At 32.8% G+C, this 23,577-nt stretch overlaps 3 protein-coding genes across 3 annotated transcripts; 2 read left to right on the forward strand and 1 right to left on the reverse strand.

The window, feature by feature from the left end:
- Positions 1-3,123: 3,123 nt before the first annotated feature.
- On the forward strand, positions 3,124-4,187 carry PGO_072370 (hypothetical protein, conserved; the record flags this gene model as incomplete). Its single annotated transcript, XM_028687110.1, has 2 exons — positions 3,124-3,198; positions 3,627-4,187. 2 exons carry the CDS (start codon positions 3,124-3,126, stop codon positions 4,185-4,187), a joined length of 636 nt encoding a protein of 211 aa, XP_028542911.1.
- A 2,111-nt stretch (positions 4,188-6,298) lies between these two features.
- PGO_072380 (protein kinase) lies at positions 6,299-10,968 on the forward strand (the record flags this gene model as incomplete). The annotated part of the gene is made up of 4 exons (XM_028687111.1): positions 6,299-6,406; positions 6,854-6,957; positions 7,299-7,366; positions 7,619-10,968. The coding sequence occupies 4 exons, from the start codon at positions 6,299-6,301 to the stop codon at positions 10,966-10,968; spliced, it is 3,630 nt and encodes a 1,209-aa protein (XP_028542912.1).
- Positions 10,969-11,901: 933 nt separating this feature from the next.
- PGO_072390 (protein kinase) lies at positions 11,902-22,737 on the reverse strand (the record flags this gene model as incomplete). Its single annotated transcript, XM_028687112.1, has 1 exon — positions 11,902-22,737. One exon carries the CDS (start codon positions 22,735-22,737, stop codon positions 11,902-11,904), a length of 10,836 nt encoding a protein of 3,611 aa, XP_028542913.1.
- Between the last annotated feature and the right edge of the window lie 840 nt (positions 22,738-23,577).

Raw genomic sequence — 23,577 nt, forward strand, 5'->3', positions numbered from 1 at the left:
TCCGGTGTCTCTCTCTCTCTCACCCCGTTTACTTAACAATTTGTGGTGAACCATAAATACAAGTATTGTTAATTTTATATATATAAAAAAGAGGGAAAAAAAAAAAAAAAAAAAAAAGTTACAACAGTGCTATATATATATATATATATATATATATATATATATATACCATATATGACACACTTACACATGCGTATATACATTTATACTAACTCGTAATTGAACATAAACGGATGAACATAAGCGAACAAAATTATGGTTGGCCTTCCTTTTTTTTTTATTTCTCCCTCTACACTCTTCTTCCAACCCCCATATCCTATAAGGTTATTAAATATGTATAGTTAGAATAAGTGGTAAATACATACAAACAGGAACACATATTGGAAAAAAGACAGGGGAAAAAAATTACCGAATGATTTCTACCATCCACACATTATGACATTGTTGTCCTTTCGATTTGCAAACTGGGCATGCAATTCTATTGACTTGGGCGGAGTCACTACCCCCCCCCCCCCCCATTATGTGTTCCCTTTTTATGAAAACAAAATAAAATATGAATATTTTTTTTTTTTTTTTTTTACTTCGTGCATTACCTACACGGTTAATACTTTTACAACCTTTATTGAGCATTTAATTTGTTTTTATATTAATTTTTTTTTTTTTTTTTTTTTCAATGTTTGATGTAAATCCGACTATTGTATATAAAATGGGGGGCGGGGGTGGGGGCATATCAAAAAAAACTAAACAAGAGGATGATATAAAAATGGGAAAATATTAAATACTTTAAAAATATGCAATTGCTGAAAACGAAGAAAAAGAAAAAAAGTCTCTAACAGAGAATGTTTTCGCATGCCCTCCTATATTTGTTTATGGTAAGAGTTGCGGTGAAGAGGTTATTTTTATTTTTTTTTACGTCTGTTTTTTTCATATACATATATATATATATATATATATAATAACATAACATGTATAAAATTGGTAAGAATATTATTTATATGCACCTATGGTAAAATGGGGTTTTTTTTCTTCTTCCATCCCCAGCATTTGGGCACGTCAACAAAAGTTGACATTACAATCACTTTTTCATCACACAATATGTTTGCAGAAAAAAACGTAAAGAGATAACAAAGAAAAAAAAAAAAAAAAAAAATAATATGTACATAAACTGACAACATAATGTAAAATATTCTAACACCTTTGTGGCAGTGTGGACGAAGCGTTGTAAATACTTTTGTAATTTTTATATCCATTTAAATTATATATATATTAATAAAGAATAAATTGAGAGAGGGGTGATGAGTCTGTGGTGGTAGGTGGAGGGGTGTTCAGGGTTCGCTTTAGGGACATTTTTCTGATGATATATATATAAAATTAAAAATACACTTTTTTTTTTTTTTTTTTTTTTCCTTCCACCCATCAAACGTTGTTAAATAATGAAAATTGCATCATTAGTTTTTATGGGTATTTTTCTTCCCCCCTTTTTATCCGGTACTTGGGCACCTACTAGCTTCCTGGGTTTACTACATACATTCGATGCGCATATATCTACGTATGTATGTATATATGTATATACATAACATAGCATACATTTTATACTTATGTAACACGTGCTTCAGAACTGGCAACGGCATTTTTTTAAATAATAACAAACTGCCCTTGCACTGCCCCGCTATTGATGTATTCAATTTTTTTTTATTGCACCCCTCATCCCCCCGATAATTCACGCCCGTATTTTTTACCTATGTATTATATATATATATATATATATATATATATATATATATATATATTTTTTATTTTTACATGCACGCATGTAATTTTTCCACAACACTCATGCAGTTTTGTTAATTTAACAATTGGGTTAAAAAAAAAAAAAAAAAAAAAAAAAGCATACAAAACAAGGGCTTTTTATGGAGTCGTGGTGGTGCTTTTAGAAGAACCCTTTAAAAAAATTGATTTTCATATATATATATGATGAGAACCCATGCAACATGCATAGAAAAATGTATACTTTTTAAACATGATTAGGGAGTGGGGGGGGGGGGGGATTGGATGGATTATGGGGTTTTTATATTTATAAATATATATAGTCTCTCTTCTCCATTTATTTTAATTTGTTTTCTTTTTTTTAATATCTGAACATGGTGCCACTTGGAGTGCGTTACTTTGGCAGGAAAGTTTAAGGGGGGCTGGAGGCGAGGAAAAAAAAAAAAAAAATAAATACATAAATAAATACATAAATAAATGCATAAATAAATACATAAATAAATACTTGAATAAATTTTAACAACACTTGTTGCCATATGTTTTGCATGTATACAATATAATAACTACATGTTGTAGAGTTATATATATATATATATGTATGTATTTTATGTAGACTATATAGGGCAACTCCCAGTGAATAACTTTGCTGCATCTCTCAGCGTAGTCCACTTTTTACCCCCCTTTGCCCCCTCTCTAATTAAATTAAAAAAAAAAAAAAATAGCAACTAATTTATAAATTCATGTTTTTTCTTCATTCCTTTTCTTGCCTATTTTTCCCGTTTGTTACATTTTATCAACTTTGAAAAAAATACCCGAGAAAAGAAAACCCCAATCCAATATATTCACATAATATATAGAAACCAGCGAATTTGCTGACCTTTTTTTTTTTTTTTTTTTTTAATTATAAAAAAAACATCCAGTTACTCATCTTTTATATTATTAATTATATATATCGTTTAATTTATGAATTTCAATTTTTTGTAACTTTATTATTTCTCTACAATTCTTTTGATACTTTTTTTTTTTTTTTTTAAATAAATTATACAAAATTGACCGTTATTTATTATATTATTACTGTTACTATTGTTACTATTGTTATTATTGTTACTATTATTATTATTGTTATTATTGTTCATCTTCTTATTATTATTACTTTAATTTTTAATATTTTATTTTTGAATAAATTAGAAAATATTGCGAATAACCGTGGCTCATAGACCTAAAAGAGTTGTTAATTCTATTGTAGAAGAATTATACATATATATATATATATATAACAGTTTGATTATCCCATTTTATCCGACGCATATTTCAAATTTTTAAAGAATATTTTTTTTTTTACAATTTTTTTTAAAAATGATTGCTAAATTTTTTTGCCTTTTTATTTTTGCATTGCTCTCTTCCGTGAGATCATCAGACACCCCCAATAATGTAAGCATGAAGAAAAAAAAAAAAAAAAAAAAAAAAAAAAAAAAAGAAAGAAATAGCTCATCAGTGAGAGCTCATAATAATGAGAGTGCGAACGAAGGGAGGCTTGCGGGTTTGGAGGAGGAGTATTTGGAGAAGTGGAAAAGGGGGGTAGATATATGTATATATATATATATATATATATATATATATATATATATATATATATATATGTATATATGTATATGGCTACATATGCCCACATATGTTTTAATCCCTTTCCTACGTTAATCCATCTCCCCCCCCTCCCCCTACCGACCAATGAATAAGTGGGAGGAATGCACAAAATAAGCTCAAAATGTTTACTTATTTGATTTTTTTTTTTTTTTTTTTCTTTTTGCTTCTTTCCATTTTGTTTCATTTTTTTTTTTTTTTTCACCTTCTGCCCACAGGACGGTATTGTGCACGTAATCACCAAGGACATAGACCTGAATCAATTACAAGGAACTTTCTATGAAATTGCTACTAATGCTTCTGATAAAATATTTCCAGGTTTGTTATGCAGATGTACGAAATATGATTTCTCAGGTTTAAAAAGAGATGGAGATTCAGCATACATTTTAGTAAACTTTTCATGTGATAGAAATTATTTATTTGGAGAACACAAATCTGAAATGACATTTAAATTAATTTTGAATAAAAAACTTGAAGAACAAGCCACAGTAGTTGATGTGTTCAATGCAAGTATTTATTTAGTAGAAGGAAATCAACAAATCTTATTAAACAATAATGTTAATATAGTATATGCTGAAGCTAATGAACAAAAAGAATATGAACATATAATTATAGCTGGTGAAAAATCAACTGAACCCATGATTATTTTATCTAAATACAGAACCATTCTCCTTGAAACATATAACAAACTCTTGAACTCACTTTACTTAGCTGGTTATGAACCTTCTCTTCTTACCTGGCCATTTATCATTCAGACTGATCAAACCTTTTGTGATTGAAAAAGAGAGCAGGAGGAGGAGGAGGAAGAGGTGATTCAAGATGATGAGAAAAAATGAATATGAAAGAAAAAAAAAAAAAAAAAAAAAAAAAAGGGAGGCACAGGGGAGCAGGAATTGTGGTGAAAAGAAAGGGAGAGAGAGGTCCATAGAAATTTTACGGAGCTCCAAAAAAAAAAAAAAGTTGACAAAGCAAGTGGGTTTGGTTTGTTTATGATGTTTCTCTGAATTTAGAAAACCAACCCGAGCCAAGTTATGAACCCTTATTTCCTCCGGCCGCTTAATATATGATGAAAGCACATCAAATAAATATAACCTTCACATGAGAGCAACGGATGTGACATATATATATATATGCATTTATGTATATATGTATATATGCATATGATCCCAACACACATCATGCATGATATTTCCGATTTTATAGATTTAACATGTGGCATATGATGCATGTGTTTTCTGCACACGCATTTGTATACATTTTTGTATTATATATTATTTTGTATATCCCTTTATAGAAATATTTTTTTATAAAAAGAAAAAAATAAATAACCCCTCCCCAAAAAAAAAAAAAAAAAAGGGAAAGTTTTTTAGCATGTTCTTTTTTATCGAGTAATTTTTTTTTTTTTTTTTTTTTTGAACCCTTTGCATAATGGATATTATTACATATAGTTTTTTTATTTTTACGCAGTTAGAACAAATAAGGTTCCCTTATCTTTTGAAAAATTTTGAATTTATATAAGCGAATAAAAAAGAAAAATGTCATGTTCCAGGAAAAAAAAAAAAAAATAAAATAAATAAAATAAAAACGTGTCATATTCGTTTTTTAATTTTTTGTAATTATTGTATGTGTTTTAAAATATAAATGTTCTGTCCAATATAGTATTTTTATATATACACATAAATGATATTAGGGAGAAAAACACGTCACACATTTTTTAGATTTTAGAAAGGTAGATATAAAGCCTTTCAAGAACTTGAAAAAAAAATAATGTTAATGTAATTCTATCCTTTGGGCATGTGACCAAAAGTATATATTCATATATGTATTATATATATATATATATATATACATACGTAGTAATATTGTAAGCATTTTTGCAAAATGTGTGAAGATATTGTGGATGTGTTTTATATATACCTATTTTGCAAAAGAAGAGGAGGGGAAAGGAACATGCACCGGTTTCTTCTCTTCCGCTCGCTCATAAAATGGGACTCTTTTTACCCATGGGTATGCTACTATACTTATATTAAAAACATGCATATAAATGGAAAAAATGTCAAATGAAAAAACAAATAATGTAAAAAAAAAGTCTACCTTTTGGTATATATTCCCTCTTCACTTCGAACATAGCATATGTGGTGGTAACTAAGTACCTACCCCGCTCCCCCTCCGTTCTCCACACACACACACACACACGGATTCATATATGCATATATATATATATATGTACATCCAAATGACTGAGTAATTCTCATGTGCCACTTGACATTTACATCCTTCGTTATGTGCACATGACTTGATGTTTTAAAAATGAAGGGTCTCCTATTTCAAGGGGTGCGTAAGTGGATAGTATATTGTGTTAACCTCCCCTATGTGTGCATATATATATTTTTTTTTTTTTTTTTTTTTTTTTTTTTTCTTTTGAAAAATTCTCGCTAAAGTGGAATCAAGAACAGAAAAAAAAAGAATAGGAACTCGTTGGTAAATTATACTAAAGAATGAGTAGAAACTCTTAGGCAAATTTGAGTGTTTTTCTTTTTTTTTTTTTTTTTTTTTTTTTTTGGGAAAGACTTGTAATGTACTAAGTCATAGATTACACCTCTACACCGCTCTTCATTGTTATGTCAAGGGTTTCATGTGACAAAAAGGAAATGTATCACCTTGGGGTTATCTTTTTTTTTCCTTGCCATGTTTTTTTTTTTTTTTTTTTTTTTTTTTTATGATACAAATTATTTAATAAAAAAAAAAAAAAGGATGTAGAAAACATTCCCCTTGCACAATTGAGCCGCTGACTCTTTGCCTATACCCATACATATATATATGTACATATATGTACATGTATATGGATACGTATGTGCAACTCATGCTTTAGTTCAGGATGAACGGAGGAATGAAAAGAATACTAAGAGAAGATTATCTGATGAAATATAAAGAACGTGATGATTTTCTTTACACCTGCGTGTGTCACATATTAACCCACGAACCCTTTGATCAAATTGTAAGAACATGCATAACACATTAGGAAAAAAGTTATAGTCCATAACTATATATTTAATCAAGTAGCTACTACTATTGCATTCACATTTTTCAGATTTTAATAAATCATGTGTATAACATTTGTCCTATCCCCCTAAGTTAGCGCAGCACATTCGTGAATGTTTTTTTTTTTTTTTTTTTTTTTTTTTTCGAGACGCATCGTCATATTTTCGTTATTGGAGAAGTACGCAATTGTGTATATGTGTATGTGCAAACTAAGTTCATATCCGCTTTTTTGTTTCTGTTCATACATGTGCACAATGAATATACCGTAGAGCTTCCCCCACACACCTCTTCATTTATATGTCAATCCAGATAACATAATTTCATTTCTATGTTGTGTTCATTGTTTCATGTGAAAATTTCCTAATCGATCATCACCACTCATTTTTTATTTTCACCACCAAAGCTAGAATACCAAAATGGAGACATTTACATAGGAACAACTAAAAACAGAAGGAGACATGGATATGGATATTATGTATACAAAGAATCTGGGAGTATATACGAGGGGTGAGAAATGATGAACAGTCATGCGAAATTGTATTCAAGTGAAAAGTGTAAACAGGATAGGGGAAGCTCTCACATGTTGCCACATCAGTGTGTTATTTTTTTCATTCATTTTATTGGTTCATTTTATTGATTCATTTTTCGCATTCATTTTATTGATTCATTTTATTGATTCATTTTTCTCATTCATTTTTTTCATTCATTTTTCTCATCCATTTTTCTCATCCATTTTTCTCATCCATTTTTCTCATCCATTTTTCTCATCCATTTTATTCATCCATTTTTCTGCGCTGCCAAATGGACAATTACTAATGAGGCTACCTTCACCCCACCCTCCAATGCAGCGAATGGATTGAAAATGAGAAAAGCGGCCATGGAATTTTATATAACGAGAAGGAAGTTGTCTACTCAGGTTAAAAATTTTCGCATTTTTGTGCAATATACATTGAGGGGTGGTGGTGGATAAAATCGGTAATAATAACACGTGTAAATATATACACATTATGGTACAATTTTTTTATTTTATTTTACTTTTTTTTTTTTTTTTTTTTTTCACGTCGAATGGGTAGAGACTATGAAAACATTTGTGTCCCATTCGCCCTACCCCCCCCGTTATAGCAATATAAAAAATGAAAAAAAATAAACAAATTTCTGAACTGTTCAGGCGAATGGCTAAACAACATTTCCCATGGTTTTGGATGTACATACAGAAATGAAGAACTTTTTTTCGGATCGTACAAATTTGGTTTAATGAATGGAGTAGGAATATTAAAAAAAAATAGTAGCTTCAATTTTTGTTTATTTCAATCGAGTAGAATAAAACGGCAAATTAAAATTACAAAAAATATGAACATGTACATATATTTTTATAAAAACAAGAAAATAATTTTTAAGAAAAAACTAAGTAATATTTTTCCTGTCTATACGGATAAAACTACGTCAATTCTTGTGCGTAAACAGATTTTTCTAAAATTATTTGGTATAGGGAAATCATTTATGAAATATTTTTCAAATCATAACCAAATTGATGAGAAGAAGAAAAAAGCTATTCAATTGTCGTGTCATCCAAATGGCTCCTTAAACTACATAAATAATGAATCCAGAATTAATTTTATAAAAGGTTTAATTAGAAAACAGAAAGAAGTGCATCCTCGAAGACACAGTGAAAATAACAAATCTGCCATAGGTTGTAACGAATTCAGGGATCTTAATTTTCTCCATTATGAGGGAACACCACAAGATAATAATGTCCCCTTTTGCATCCTTTCCAAAGGTTCCACAAGACGTGCCATGCATAGGACGCAGGAATTTTCAAGGTATGGCTCATGTTGTATGTCATCCGACAGATCACTCGATTTTGAAATCGATGAGATGATAGATGACTTTACCTCAAGAGGAGAGGGAAATAAAAAGAGGAAGAAAAATCCATTTAAGGAAAAGCCAAAACTGAATTTGAAAAATTTTCTTTACAAAACAGATTCAGATAGTGAAAATGAGTTTTTCCCAGATGTGGCTCATTCAAGTGGTTCTAACTTTGAAAAACTTTTTAAAAAGAAAAAAAAAATTAATAGTGAGAGGTACTCTGTTTTTCTCCTAAAGAACAATGAAAAGAAAAAACTAATAAGAAGGGAAAGACAAAATATAAAAAGGAAAATGAAATGTTACAAGTTACTAATAAGTGGTAGACATTATAAGTCCAATTTTGATGAACCCCAATTGGGCAATACGTCCAGCAATGATTCATATGAAACGGATTTGAATTGTGATAGGGGTTCAGGGACGAATTGGAGGAAGGTAGAAAGCACAATATCCAGATGCGGAAGAAGGAAAAAAATTATGTATCAAAATAGATTTTACAAAAAATATTTATCCAAATCGAAAAAGGGAGGGGGAATGGTTAAAAAATTTTGTTATCTTTTAAACTATTTAAAATATAAAAATAAAAAAAACAGAATTGAATGTATATATGAGTGGAAGAATTATCACATTTTTGTTCTTCTTTACATGTTTGACCTGAACAAATATATACCCTGTTTTAAGCATAACCATGTTAATGGTTTCCATTTCTTCACCCTCGATAAAAGTGCGCTAAGACAATTTGGTGTACATAAATATGAACACATATATTTTCTTCTCAATTTTATAAACACATTTAACTCACTGCATAGTATGTATCTACAGCTACTAATAACATGGCAAGATATAACAAAAGATTCCTTAATAAGCTTCAATTCTTTGTCTAAATCTGAGCTAGTTGTTATCAATCCAGAGGGAGAGGAGCAGGAGCAGACGCAGGAGCAGACGCAGGAGGAGGGGGGGAGACTTGGTACAAACGGGAGAAAAAAATGGAATGGAGAAAGAAAAACAAAGGGGAAGAGAAAAGGAAGAAAGGTATGGTGGTACCTCTGCTACTACCAGAATACTCCAGTGAAGCTTAAAATGTATTCAGTAACAATGTGGAAAAAGAAATTATTCCATTGCTCATGTAGCAAATTTCCAAATGGAATACAAATGGATAACAATCTTCATGATGATGCATCAAATGAGGTTATTCACAATTCAGTTCATAAGGAATATACTACCCATTTCGGAAAAAACATCTTAGATGTTGCTCAAAATTTCCTTTTTCGTCAGCACCAGATAAGCATAAAGGATGGTACATTATTATATCGATGGGGAAACGTCAAAAAGAATTTGTCAAATTTAGAAGTGCAACAAGTGGTTAAGCGGGGGGAGAGTCTCGATGAGCAGGAGAAAAAAGAAACGGATGAAGTGGATGAAGCAGGCGGAGCAAACGAAGACAAAACAAGCGATGAGAAGGAAAAAAATTATGGAATGGCGAAACAAGTTGAAGGGAGAAAGAACAATGAGAGGGAGGGGGAGAACCAAGATGGAGATGAACCGCTAGTTGATTATTGTGATGATTCGAAAAGTGCCATCGAAAGGGCAACACAAAGAATGGAATTTCTGAATGAACATTTTATTCTATCCAATTTGAGACACCCTAATATAGTGAAATATTTAGGGAGTATCATGAATAAGAAGAAAGAAAAATTCGGATTGATTTTTGAACACTTGAATGATTGGAAATGCCTACATGAGATCATATACGCAGAGAGGAAATTGGAACACGTTCGAGATGTAGACGGAAAAAAAGGGGAGAAAAAAAAATACTTGAAAAATAAAAATATTATACGTCTCTTTTATGAAATTTCAATTTCTCTATTTTATATGCATAAGAAATGTATTGTTCATGGAAATATATGCAGCAAAAACATATTTGTAAAGGAAAAGGGGAGAAGTGTAAAATTATGTAATTTTGAAAAGTCATCTATACAAAACTACTACAATTACAAGCTGAATTATTTAGGGGGAAGAATTCCAGATTACTGGGACGCTTGTAGGAGGAGCAGAGTACCCTACATAACAATGTTCCATACTGAAGGAAGAAGTAGAGATGATAGCACCAGTATTAGTTGTTATTCTAATGATTGTGAATGCAGAAAAAAACACCCTGATGGTAAGTACAGGTTGAAGGAAAAAATTAACATACCGCTACCTTACATAACCGCTATGAATGATGGAAAGAATATAAATAGGATGACATCATCTCCCTTGTTGCTCTTTCAAGCGAAAAAATTTGAGAAACGAAATGTACATTGTGATGATCCATATGCTGCACCAGAGGTGTTTAGAGAAGAAGAGTACACCTACAAATGTGATATTTACTCCTTTGGAATTGTAATGTATGAAGTTCTTTTCGATTCCCTACCGTTTAGAAATGATTATATAATACCATATTTTTTTACAGTGTCCACTTGTTTTTATGAAAAATTCATTTACATAGACATGAATAAATTGAATCAAAAATTTTCGAACAAAAAAATGTTTCACGTTGCCATTAGTAATATCTTATTTGTCATGCGTCAGTGTCTTAACCCAGAGCCAAGCTGTAGACCAGATTCAAAATATTTGTGCACCCACTTTGGCAATCTGCTTAACCGCTTTGGGTAGTTTTCCCATTCACTACCCTAGGCACTGCGCATGCATACGTACATACGTACGTACATATGTACATATATATATATGTACATTATTCACTGTTTTTTTGTGTAAAATATATACATTTGCTTTCTCGTCCCTATGTGTCCTTTTTTTACGTGCCCAAATTGCGCGCGCCTAATGAGAGAAAAAAATTGTGGTGTCCCATTTTAAAATTTTGCTACAAGAAAAGCACATTTATGATATATATATCCCCTCCCCCCCCCTCTTTTCATAAATATGTATACATACATATTATTGATCCTTATAGAAATATAATGAAAAATATTACTACAAAAAGGAAAAGTTTTTTTTTTTTTTTTTGTAATCCCTTTTGTGGATGTACTTTTTTATGCATATAATGTTGCATATTGTACGAAATTTATTGTGTGACAAAACGGGGGTATTTATACACCCACACCGTGTTATGATGAGGTGTGATGTGAAACCAAACGTTTTTTTTTTTTTTTTTCCCCTGTTCATTGGTGGTACATTATAGTGTATTTATTTTTTCATGTTCAATTGAACAGCTCAGAATTGTGTTGCGGTCGTAGGTTCGTTTCGATAAACATGATTATTACACGCAGGAAGTTCAAGTTAAAATGGGGAGTGTGGCATAAGGTGCAAAATGAAAAGAAGTAAAATGAAGTGAAAAGAAGCAATGTAAATAGAAATAATGTGTAAATAAAAGCTACGTAAAATGAAAAAAAAAAAAAAAAAAAAAAGACCACGAGGAATTACGTGCTATGCGATGGATCAACAAATGGTAAATAGGATGGATATACGCACTTGAGACGGACAAGGGGAAGTTGGCTAGCTCTCCAGCATTTCATCTGACGATACTTGGTTCTACCCTACCTTCCTCTTTCACTTATATATATATATATCCATCTGCATTTCTCTGCATCAGTGGGTCCTTTTCAGCAGAAGGTACTCATCCGGTTGGTTCAGGAGCTGCACAATCTCAGATGCCGTGGGACGCAAATTAGGATCATAATTCAGACAGAGTCGTATAATATCAGCGAAAGGAGAATTTTCAATTTTGGAATGAATACATGGAGGTAACTTTTTGGTAAAAACATCAACTAGCTTTTCATAAATTTGATCTGATTCATCAAATGTGATAATATAATGTTGAAAGGGGGATGGCAAATTCATCATTTCTTGAAAGACACAACCCATAGACCAAATATCCCACTTGTATGATAATTTTGTATGATCCAAGAAATTATAATCACTACTTTGTTTTAAGGGATGACAAGTTAACAACTCGGGTGGTGCATATATCCATGTAGCACCTGAGACATTTGTTACAATACCATCTTCACATTCTTCTGAATCTCCAAAATCACATAGATGTATATTCCAATCATTATCAATTATTAAATTTTCAGGTTTTATATCTCTATGGATGATTACATTTTTTTTATTTTTTATTGGTGTATGTAAGAAGTTTATAACATTCGCTAACTGTCTGCACATTTTTAAAGAAATGTCTATACTCATAACTTTTTCATCCTTTTTCATATTATTCTTTATCGTATGTAAATCCAATCCATTAACTAATTTCGTAACTAGCCATATATCAAAATAGCTATGTACAATACCACCACATAATTTTATTATATTTGGATGATCACATTTCGACAAAATTTTCCATTCATTTATAGATCTTTTCGTTAAACCATATGGATCCTGTCTTGACATTTTATCAACTGGTACTTTTACAGCCACATACATTCCTTTGTACCATCCTTTGTATACAACACCAAATGACCCTTCCTCTATCACTGTGTATTTTAACTTGTTGCTGAATTTGTTTATATACAATTTCGTTCGCTTCCTTTCTAGCTTTAATTTAGTCCCCGCAGTAGAAGCAGCAGCAGAAGAAGCAGAACCAGAAGCAGCAGCAGCAGCAGCAGCAGTAGCAACAGTAGCAGCACTACCACACAACACAACCTCGTCTTCTCCTCTTCCATTGTCATTGCATATCACTCTGGCCCCCATCTTCTTCTTCTCTGCATGACTCATAATGCCATTCACGTGATCCCCACCATGAGCCACAACAGTACCACCGTTTATAGGATACAGGTCTGTAGATACAACACTTTCTTCCATAGAATAGTATGGTTCTTCTCTATTAGCTGGGTTACCATTTCTAATTCTTCCAATATCATGAATAAAAACATCTCTTTCTTCATACGTCTCGAAATATAAATCCTTCAGTTTTATAGTGTGCGATGACAATGACTTCAGATACTTTATGTCATTCTCTAGACTCACGAGTTGATTTTTTGACAATCTGAAAATGTTTTCATATTCCTTCTTTTTTATCGCCAAATTGTAGCTACTCGACAGGTATTTGATACATTCCCGGTCAAGTTGTTGCACTGGTTGTAGTAATTGTTGTGGTTGTAGTAATTGTTGTGGTTGCAGTAATTGTTGTGGTTGCAGTAATTGTTGTGGTTGCAGTAAGTGTTGCGGCTGCTGCAGTTGCTGTGGTCGACGTGGTTGCATTTGTTGGTGATGTTGGTTCTGGTCATAGTAGTGATGTGGGTGCTCTCTCAAACTGCTGTTCATGCTGTTCAAGCTGTTCATGTTGCTCAAATTATGAATAACAACTGCTCCTGTTGTGGGTCCTCCCTTTTGCCCTCCCCCAATGCAACCAATACTGCCAATGCTGCCCATGCCACCATTGTGTATCCCGGAGTTGTTCACATAATAACCATTTTCCTGATGCAAAGTTCTAAATTTTGTGCAGTTTTTGTTCGTTTCCATTTTAAAATTATTGTTCAGCATGGCCTTATTTGGAGTGGATTTCTTCTCCACCACATGATTATTTATAATGTTGTTGTTACATGGAAGATCGTTTTTATTCGTCATCATCACCATTCTGTGATTCAAATTTTGCATATTTCGCAATTGTGAGTTGTTTGTATTCTCTGTGAAACCATTTCTTGTCTGAAAAATCATGCTATTGTTATAGGAATTATTTTCAAATGAATTATATGTTGCAATTTTTCGATTTAAAATATTACTCATGTTCATATCATTTTCTACCACTTTTGAGCTATTTCTTTCTCCACCTCTTTGCAAATCCTCATTTAATTTAGTGTCTCTATTTGTATGCAATGCATTGCATAGTGTCATGTTACATAGGGAATGATCACCTGTAAGGATGGGGGTTTGCAAACCCTCATATGTGCTCTTATGTATGCCATAATGCACGGCATTTCCCGCTCCCCCAACAGGATTCGCCATTTTAACGCTTGCACTTGCCACAGCATTGGCATTGGCACTTGCCAATGCATTCACATTCGCAACCTCCCTGTTAATGACACAGTTGTCATAGTGATTACCTGCGAAATTCCTCTTACTGCATATCAACTCTTCGAAATTCTTCCCTCTCTGCAGTAAGTCCTTTGGGGTATTGCTGTCCTTATGATTGCTCCTAGCACGTGGGATCATATTTCCTGTGGACAATTGTGTTGCAACTCCCTTTCTGACATTACTAGATGCAGCAGTGTCTGGATTGAGGCAATTCATCGGGTTCTGTATCATGGACATAATCATGTTGTTAATATATGCATTGTTTAGATTCGTTTGCGTGTGCAATTGATATGGTATTTTCTGACTCGTCTTAATATTTCTAGAGTTCTTGTAACAGTTAATACTTCCGTTATAATTTATTTCACAGCCATTGTAGTTGCTGCTGCTGCTGCTGCCACTATTGGTGGTGGTGCTAACCATATTTTCCTGTCCCCGGCCACTGATTCTCTTTTCTAATACCCCACTCTGAATGTGATACTTCCGCTCCTGAAACCTACTGTTGTCCTCTTGTATGGGCAATTTTTCTGCATCTACACTTTGCACAATTCCTACAGCTGGTGAAGCGGACAATGGGATCTGATTCCTCTGCTGGTAGTGATAATCTAGGTCTTCATCCCTCTGATCTGCACTATTCCTATCTCTTTTGTGATTCTGTATGAGGTGGCTGTTCCTGAGTATGCGAGAACCTGGAGTTATTAAGGACCTTCCACCGTGACCTGCTCCTTCTGCTGTTTCGGTTTCTGTTTCTGCTTCTGCTTCTCCTGCGGCTTCTTCTCCTGTTCTACCATCAAAACCGCTTTGAAACATATTGTTATTATCCCTTGTTGCAACATTTGTATTTAATATACTGTTATTAACTGTCGTGTTTACATTTTGAACCGTACAATTCTGTCCGAACTGTGAAAAATCAGAAATTTTTTGATTATCGACTTGATTGCTAAAACTGTTGTAAAATAATGCATCCTTTGCAATGTTACCAGTGCTCGTACTCCTACTACCATTGTCATTTATGTCGTTCTTCTTACTCATGTTATTACTGTTATTTATTTTCTGATGGAATGAAACAAACTTGTTTTTTTCATTACACATTCTCAATTCATTATGTACTCTTCGATCATGCTGGTTATAACTGCAGTTCTGATTTACCCCTTTTTCAAAATTATCATCTCCTACTGTCACATGATTTCCATAAAATTCTTTATAGTTAAAGTTGTTATTATTTATATTTCTGTTTTTATCTCTTATAACTGCACGATTTATATGCCATTTTATTGGTTTATTTTCTCTTGTGTCTCGCATTTTCGAGTGGAAAATGTGACACGATGCTTCATCTTCGAAATTTTTCACACTCTTACTCTGCATCCCGATGAATCCAATTTTTGACACACCATTTGACATACCATCTGGCACACCATCTGGAACACCATTTAAATTTTCCTTACTGCACGTGTTAACCTCTTTGTACATAATATTTTTTTTTTCTTCCAAAATGTCTCCCTTAATCATATTCTTATACACCAACTCGTTTTTCTTCAAGTACAAGGAGCTAACGCTGGAGAGGTGGTTGTTCACATTCGATGTACTTCCGCTTCCACTTGAATCATTTGCATGCATGTTCGCTTTGGCGTTATTGAAAAAGTTGTTAAAATTCTTGCTGAAGAGAATATTGCTCAAGTTGTCGTTAATCATAAAATTGTTAATTTTATAATTTTTCATATTCTGAGGTGTTCTTATTCTTCCATTCGTGCTCGCGACGTGTACTGCCTCTCCACATGAATTTTCCTCTCCGACAGATGCAATGGATGCAATCTGCGGAATTGATACAATGGACGGAGCTGATACAATGGACGGAGCTGATACAATGGACGAGGCTGATACAATGGACGAGGCTGATGGAATTGATGTCATCGACATGGCCAATGATCCCTCGTCGCCAATTGTTGTCAAACTGGGGTTCATTAGTCTCTTTTTCCAATTACCGACTTGTACATCTGTAAAAAATGGGTTCTTCTGCCTTGAATCCATAATCGCCTTGCTAATACCACAGCTAGCACCGCTAACACCGACATCATTGCCAACATTGTCAACACCACCATCATTGCCAACACTGCTAACATTTCCAACATTGCTAACATTTCCAACATTGCTAACATTTCCAACATTGCTAACATTTCCAACATTGTCAACACTGCTAACATTTCCAACATTGTCAACACTGCTAACATTGGCAAGGCCGCTCACATGGCAGATGTCACCCCTCATTTTGAAGCTTCTACCCGCCTCTGCACCACCAGAATGTGAACTTTTCCTTTCAGTTTTATCAGCGTGCGAGATGTTTACAAATTTATTAAGCTTCACATTTTTGTTGTCCAATTTGTGCAGGAAATCTTTTTTGTTAGAAAGAGCATTTGAATTGTTTTCACTCAGAGAAATTGTGTTTATAGATGCTCTTCTATCAATAGTAGTTGTAATTGTGGAGCATTCCTCATATGCAATATTCGATGGGTTCTTCATATCACGACAAGCTGTCACAACAGATGATTCCATTTTCAGATTGGTGTTACTTTCTATACGATCATTATTATCACTATTCAACTTTCTATAGGGTATAAAAATGCCATTGTTACTTGCACAAGTTAAGTAATTCCTGTTCTCGCAGTTGACTTGCAAGAAATTGGTGTTGCTTGCATTCGGTACGTGAGCACTGGGTCCAAAACCTCCCATCTGGTTATTCATGCTACCGCCACCACTACCTGCACCGCTACCTGCACCACTACCGCTACTGCTACCTCTGCCACTGTTATTATTATTCATATTAGCAGTTATTCTAGTAGTTGTTGTTGTAGTGGGTGTCGTGACAGCATCAGCGTTAGTCATGGTGATACTGTTATTCACTGTAATATTGTTCACATTGTTCATATTTTTCATCTGACTGTTCATATTGTTCATATTGTTCGTATTGTTCGTATTGTTCGTATTGTTCGCATTGTTCGCATTGTTCATATTGTTCATATTGTTCATATTTTTCATCTGACTGTTCATACACTTATTACCATATATGTTCTTGCTAATGAGCAACTTACTCGGGTTATAAACAACCGAATGTATCATATTGCTATTTATGCCGCTCTGCAAAGGTATGAAATTTTTTGGGGTAACATGATTTTCCATGGTGCTTAAATTCTTGGATGCATTTTGTGTAATAATGGAGCTAATTTTTTGTTGTGCCTTATCTTGATTGTTTTCATTCATGTGATTACTAATACTTGGAACATTCTTATTGTCTTCTTTGTTATTCAAATGTTTCATATTCAGACGTGTATCATTACAAAGACGATTGTCACCACTTCCCAGACCAATATTTGTGGAATCTTCACTGAGGGTGGAGTTCATGTTGGAACGGCTTAGAATATCTATAGTACCAAAGATCTTCAATTCTTTTGATTGGTTCATATTACCAAATATGTCTATAGTATTTACATTTTCCAAACAGCTAGAATTACTGTTAATTTTGATACAGCGTTCATTTGTTTTGTTGATCTCTCTATAATTCACCATTTCACTCTGTTTATAATTTGAGTTTATGGAAAAATCAAAATTGTCCTTTTCCTTTTCCTGTTCGCTGCTCGAATTTATTATAATTCCTCCTCCTTCTCTTCTTTTGCTTTGGTTCATTTCATTATCATTATTGGACATTTCAAAAAAATCTGAAAGCATATTTTTTCTTCCATTTATGTTTTTGTTATATAATGAGCTTCTACTAAACGGGACGATCGAGTCGTAATTTTCATTTCCTTCATTAATATGATGATTATGGAATGGTTCGATTTGTTCCTTTCCTGAATCTTTATCATGCAAGATGTCATTGTTTGTATGCATCTGGTTCATAAGAGTGTAACTCTGATTGTCGTGCAAAATTTTGCAACTATTCCCATCATCATCCGTAACAACACCATTCCTGCCACTTATACAACTATTCAATTGGTTAACATTTCCGAGGCTTTCCTTCTTCTTTTGTTCATCATTCATATGATTTACATGGTTTGCATGACTTAGGTGGTTTACCCGATTTACGTGGTTTATGTTATTCATATTCTCAATAATGTGATTGCTTTTGGTGACATGATTATGAACACTTCTTAAGTTTCCATTGCTTGGATTAAAATAGTTGAACATTTTTTTCGAATTGGCAATATTATGATTCGATGAAATGGAAATGTTCGTACAACCGTTAAAGTAGTTCCCTTGCGAATATTTCCCTTCCATATGAACAAGTTCTTCATTGCTTACCATACTACTTCCATGGCTAACAACATTGTTTGTGTTTACTACAATTCCACTTTTATATAAATTTCTATCGACACAGTTATATCCCATTCCCATCTGGCCTAGCTTTACACCTTCATCGTTCTCCTGGTACTGCATCTGGTTCTGCTTTAGTATATAGCTAGAATCGCTATCAAACGAGCTCTTGTCTTTTCTTTTCATTTCGTTCTTTACATTAAAATGGTCTGGATACGTTTTCTCATCCTCAATTTGAAGATCCGAATCGAGGCCAGCTGTTTTTTTGTCTGCCGCTGCGTCTAACATACTCATGTTACCCATCTGGTTCATGCGACTCAATTCACGCTCTTTCGAATTAGATTCGACAGAATCGTCACTAAATCTAATTACATCATGATCACCATCAAAAGATGAAATCTTTTCAATTTTGTGTTTTGCAAAAAGTGTTTTTTCTTCCTTTGGGGACACAAATGTCCATCCGCCTGATGCTCGTCGTGTTACCGATCCTGTTCTTCCATCTTCATTTGAGAAACGATTCCTTTTTGTGTGTGACTCACTTTTATTCTTTTCACTCTTCAAATTTATAACACAATTGTTATAACTCTCGTGGTTACTGTTACTTCTTACTGCTGTGCAGGTCGACCTATCACCATCCTCATCCTTATCGTCCGTGTCATTTTCATTATTCATATTTTCTTTTAAACCTCCATTTTTCAACCCCCATGGGTGACAGTTGTTGTTAAATATTCTCTTCTTCTCTGCACCACCTTCCGTGCAGCTTCTGTCGCTGCTACTTCTAGCACTTCTAACACTTCTAGCACTTCTAACATTTATAGCACTTCTATCACTTCTATCACTTCTAGCACTTCTAACATTTATAGCACTTCTATCACTTCTATCACTTCTATCACTTCCAGCACTTCTAACACTTCTACTACTACTAACACTTCCATGTCGAATCCTGCATGTATTGTCACTCGCGTTCGCAGGGGTAACATCATGGTAGTAATTTACATCTGTGCATATCACGTTATTATCATGATTCGCTCCATTTTCAGTAGAATTGACCCAATCATTAATTTCATTTGCATCTACGGTGGAGAAGAAAATCTTTTCATTTTTACACATATCATTTCTTAAAACACAACTGTTGTTACTTTTTGAAAATTCACAATCCACGTGATCTAAATGGATAGAGTGATTTTCTTGAACACCATCATTTTCATCAACTAATAAATCAACATGTTCTTTTACATTTGACGCGAAGATATAGTTACCATTCAATGTTGCATTATTATTCAAATCCTCATTACCACAGGAATCGCTATGTTCAATGTATGTTTTTATATGATTTAAATTCAATACATCATCTTTACTACATTTAACATTGTACAAGGGTTCATTCTGGTGTGATCCCTTATAAATTGAATCTCCAAGAAATGGATGATCGTCACTAATGATATCTGGATTATAACTATCATTGTGATGGTTACTCCTTCTAACATCACAATTATTATCATTCACAAGTGGACTATTTCGATGGGTACCATTTTCCTCCTGTTCTTCACCAGCACAAGTATGGGTCCCTTTTTTGTATGCATAACTAGCACATTGCACTTCGGTAGCATTGGCTATGGTATCATCAACAGAATCTACATCACCATTATCCATTGTGTTCTTCTTTTTATGTATAAAATCAAAGTCATTGAGATTTTTTTTTATTCTGTGCTCAACTTGTCGTCCCTCTTCTACAAAATCAAGATCATAATTTAATATATCCACATTATTTGTATAATTCATATTGTTTAATTTTTTCACTTCATTAATATGATCTTCACAATAATTACTTACATTATTATTGCATATGTCATTGTTCCATGGGATATTATAATCTGAGCAACTGCTGCCTCGGCTTCCCAGCATTTCTATGTCTCTCATGACATTCTCTTCTGTACTGTTACTCATTCCAATGTTACTCCCTAGGCCATTTCGAAGGGTTCCTTTCGTGAGGAATGAAGCACGTCTCGAATTGGAATCACTTGATTGAGGGGCACGTTCATGTATCGAATTATTATTCAAACGTTGCATCGAATGGTTTTGCTGCATCGAATGGTTTTGCTGCATCGAATGGGTTTGCTGCATCGAATGGGTTTGCTGCATCGATTGGTTTTTTTGTTGCTCCCGCGTGTGGCGCAGCTCCGGGGACTCACTTTTCACGTTTGTGTTCTTGTGATTTTCACTTTCTTCGTTGTGAACAGACGTGCCAACATTAGTACTGACATCTATATTAGATGCGTCTGACGAGTTGGCAAATATTCCTTCACACCCATGCGAACTCAATTTTTCGTCTCTCAAAATAATCCCAGGGATATCAAAATGGAGAGTCTTACTATTTTTATTTCCATCAATGGGTATATTATCACAACTAGGTTGAGAATTTTTCCGTTGGAATTTTGGTATATATAAATTTTCAATATTAATAGCACTTTTATCTCTTGAAAAAATTTCCATTCTTTTATTTATAACATTTAGAAAACTTCGATAGTTTTCTTTTTCCTGTCTTCTTGTCCATTCATTTGAATGGGCTATAGACGATATATCATTTGAATTTTTGTTACTACAATTCGTTTTTTCACTAATGTTGGGAATAGTGTTGTCATTAAAATTAGACGTACCATCATTTCTAGAATTGTTTTTACTACTCCTACTGTTTGAATAATCCATTTGTTTGTCACAATCATGAATCACCTTGATTGGATATATATTTTCATTTACATTTTTTCTTTCTCTTTCTTCCTGAGTTTCACTACATTCTTCTCCAGCTTTAATAAAATCGGGTTCATTAGATGGATCGGTTTTTTGTATATTTCTTCTGAAATGGACTTGGTGTGATAACGCGTTCTGATTTGAATATATGCCACTCTGAATGGCAGTTTTACTTACATTTTTACTGTCATTCCAAATTGGCAAAAAATGGCAATTCATTTTCTCCCCACAAATATCTCCGTTTTCAAAAATGTCCGCATCTACCAGGTCCTTTTTAACACTTTGCACATTATTTCGGTTCTTCAAACCGCTTACACTTTCTAATGTTCCCACATGTGGGAATTTATTAACAAATATGCTTCCAACTGCATCTGCATCAGCTTCGGCTTCGTCAACTCCGATGGCATCCATAGGATCTGTGTCAACTTGGGGCGCTCCCACTGAATCTGCTTCTAGCACCCTTGCTTTGCCACAAAATTGCACACTTTTCAATCTTTGGCCTTGATAATTAGAACCATTAATTAAAATATTATTTCTGTTTGTCATGTAAAAATCTCTATCAATAACTCCGTTTTGCAAATTGGCTTGCATAAAATTATTTGTATGTGTATTATTCACGTTCATGTTTACTTTTTTTTCATTTTGGATTGGTATATAGTGCAATTTAACTGTGGATTGTTGCTCATTATGTATACTCATTTCCTTATCTCTATCTTTAAAATTATTTTTCATCGAATACTGGTTGTTCCTATAATTATCATTATTATTGTTATTTATTAGTGTGTCACTTGGGTGGGCAGAAATTTTCACATTATCTGCATTTTCGCTAGTTGCAAGATTGGATTCACAATTTTTTTGAAGTGTGTTGTGTTTTAGGTTCTTACTTATGTATGCATTTAAATAGTTTAGCATGTACTCATTTGTATTACTATTATAAGTGATATTATCACTAGCATATTGGTTTCCATTATAAAAATCTATATTTGTGCCAATTTGATTAGTGATATGGATTCTGTTAAAAGGTTCATTTTTCATACATGTAATGACATTTTCTTCGTGCTGTTGTTTAATGTTTTTTTCTTCATCCATTTTCTGTTTTACTCCTCTTAAAAAACATGTTTCTAAATATGTATGTGATTGTGTTTTGTCCATTTTTGAAAAATCATTTTTATTTTCCTTAACAAACGGTAAAATATATAAATCACTATTCACGTATTTTGTTAATGGAATTATATTAAAACTTTGATTCGATTTTATATAATTTTCATCTAGGGAGTTTAATTCTCTATCATAGTGGGGCCTATACAATGTATTCTTACTGTTATTCTCTTGTAATATATCTGTTTTTTTTAATCCATTCATTTTTTGAATTGAATACTCATGGGGTGTGCGTGTGTATAATCAATAGGATAATTTTTTAACAAAAAAAAAAAAAAAAAAAAAAAAAAAAAAAAAAAAAAAAAAAAAAAAAAAAAAAAAAAAAAAAAAAAAAAAAAAAAAAAAAAAAAAAAAAAAAAAAAAAAAAAAAAAAAAAAAAAAAAAAAAAAAAAAAAGAAAAATTTTTAAAAAAAAAAAAAAAAAAAAAAAAAAAAAAAAAAAAAAAAAACGCGGTAGAAAGAGATGAAATAAAAAAAGAATGAAGAGAAGAGGAGAAGGATGATCGGTGCCAACATAAAATAAGGTCAGAAAAAAAAAAAAAAAAAAATGTATATATATGCAAAAAAGGGAGAAATATATCGGATAAAAAGGAATAATTTTAAGAAAATTTTATTAAACATATATCCCCGTGTCAATATATATATGACTATCCTTATCAATCCAACTTGTAACCTTGCCCATAAGAAGAAAAAACTGCAAAAAGTTCTGAAGGGTGTGTGTGTCCTTTTGCTCTAAAGTACTGCACATGTATATTACACATGTACATGACACACTAAAGGAATGCAAAAAAAAAAAAAAAAAAATTAGGCTTTTTCTGTGACACGTTCTCTGGGAGTATGCGCCAGAGGGGAAAAGAATAATGGCACAAATGCATGAATAACATATTTTACCAAATCTGGTAAGTGGTAAACTACGGACGACTAATAAAAAATTTCTTTTTCAATCTTTTTTCATTATTATTCTCCACACACACCTCAAACATGTGTTTTCAATACATGCACATGGTATATACATTTGTACATGTGAATTCATAATGTATATATA

This window comes from Plasmodium gonderi, assembly GCF_002157705.1.
Source record: "Plasmodium gonderi DNA, contig: Chr07, whole genome shotgun sequence".
Lineage (NCBI taxonomy): Eukaryota > Apicomplexa > Aconoidasida > Haemosporida > Plasmodiidae > Plasmodium > Plasmodium gonderi.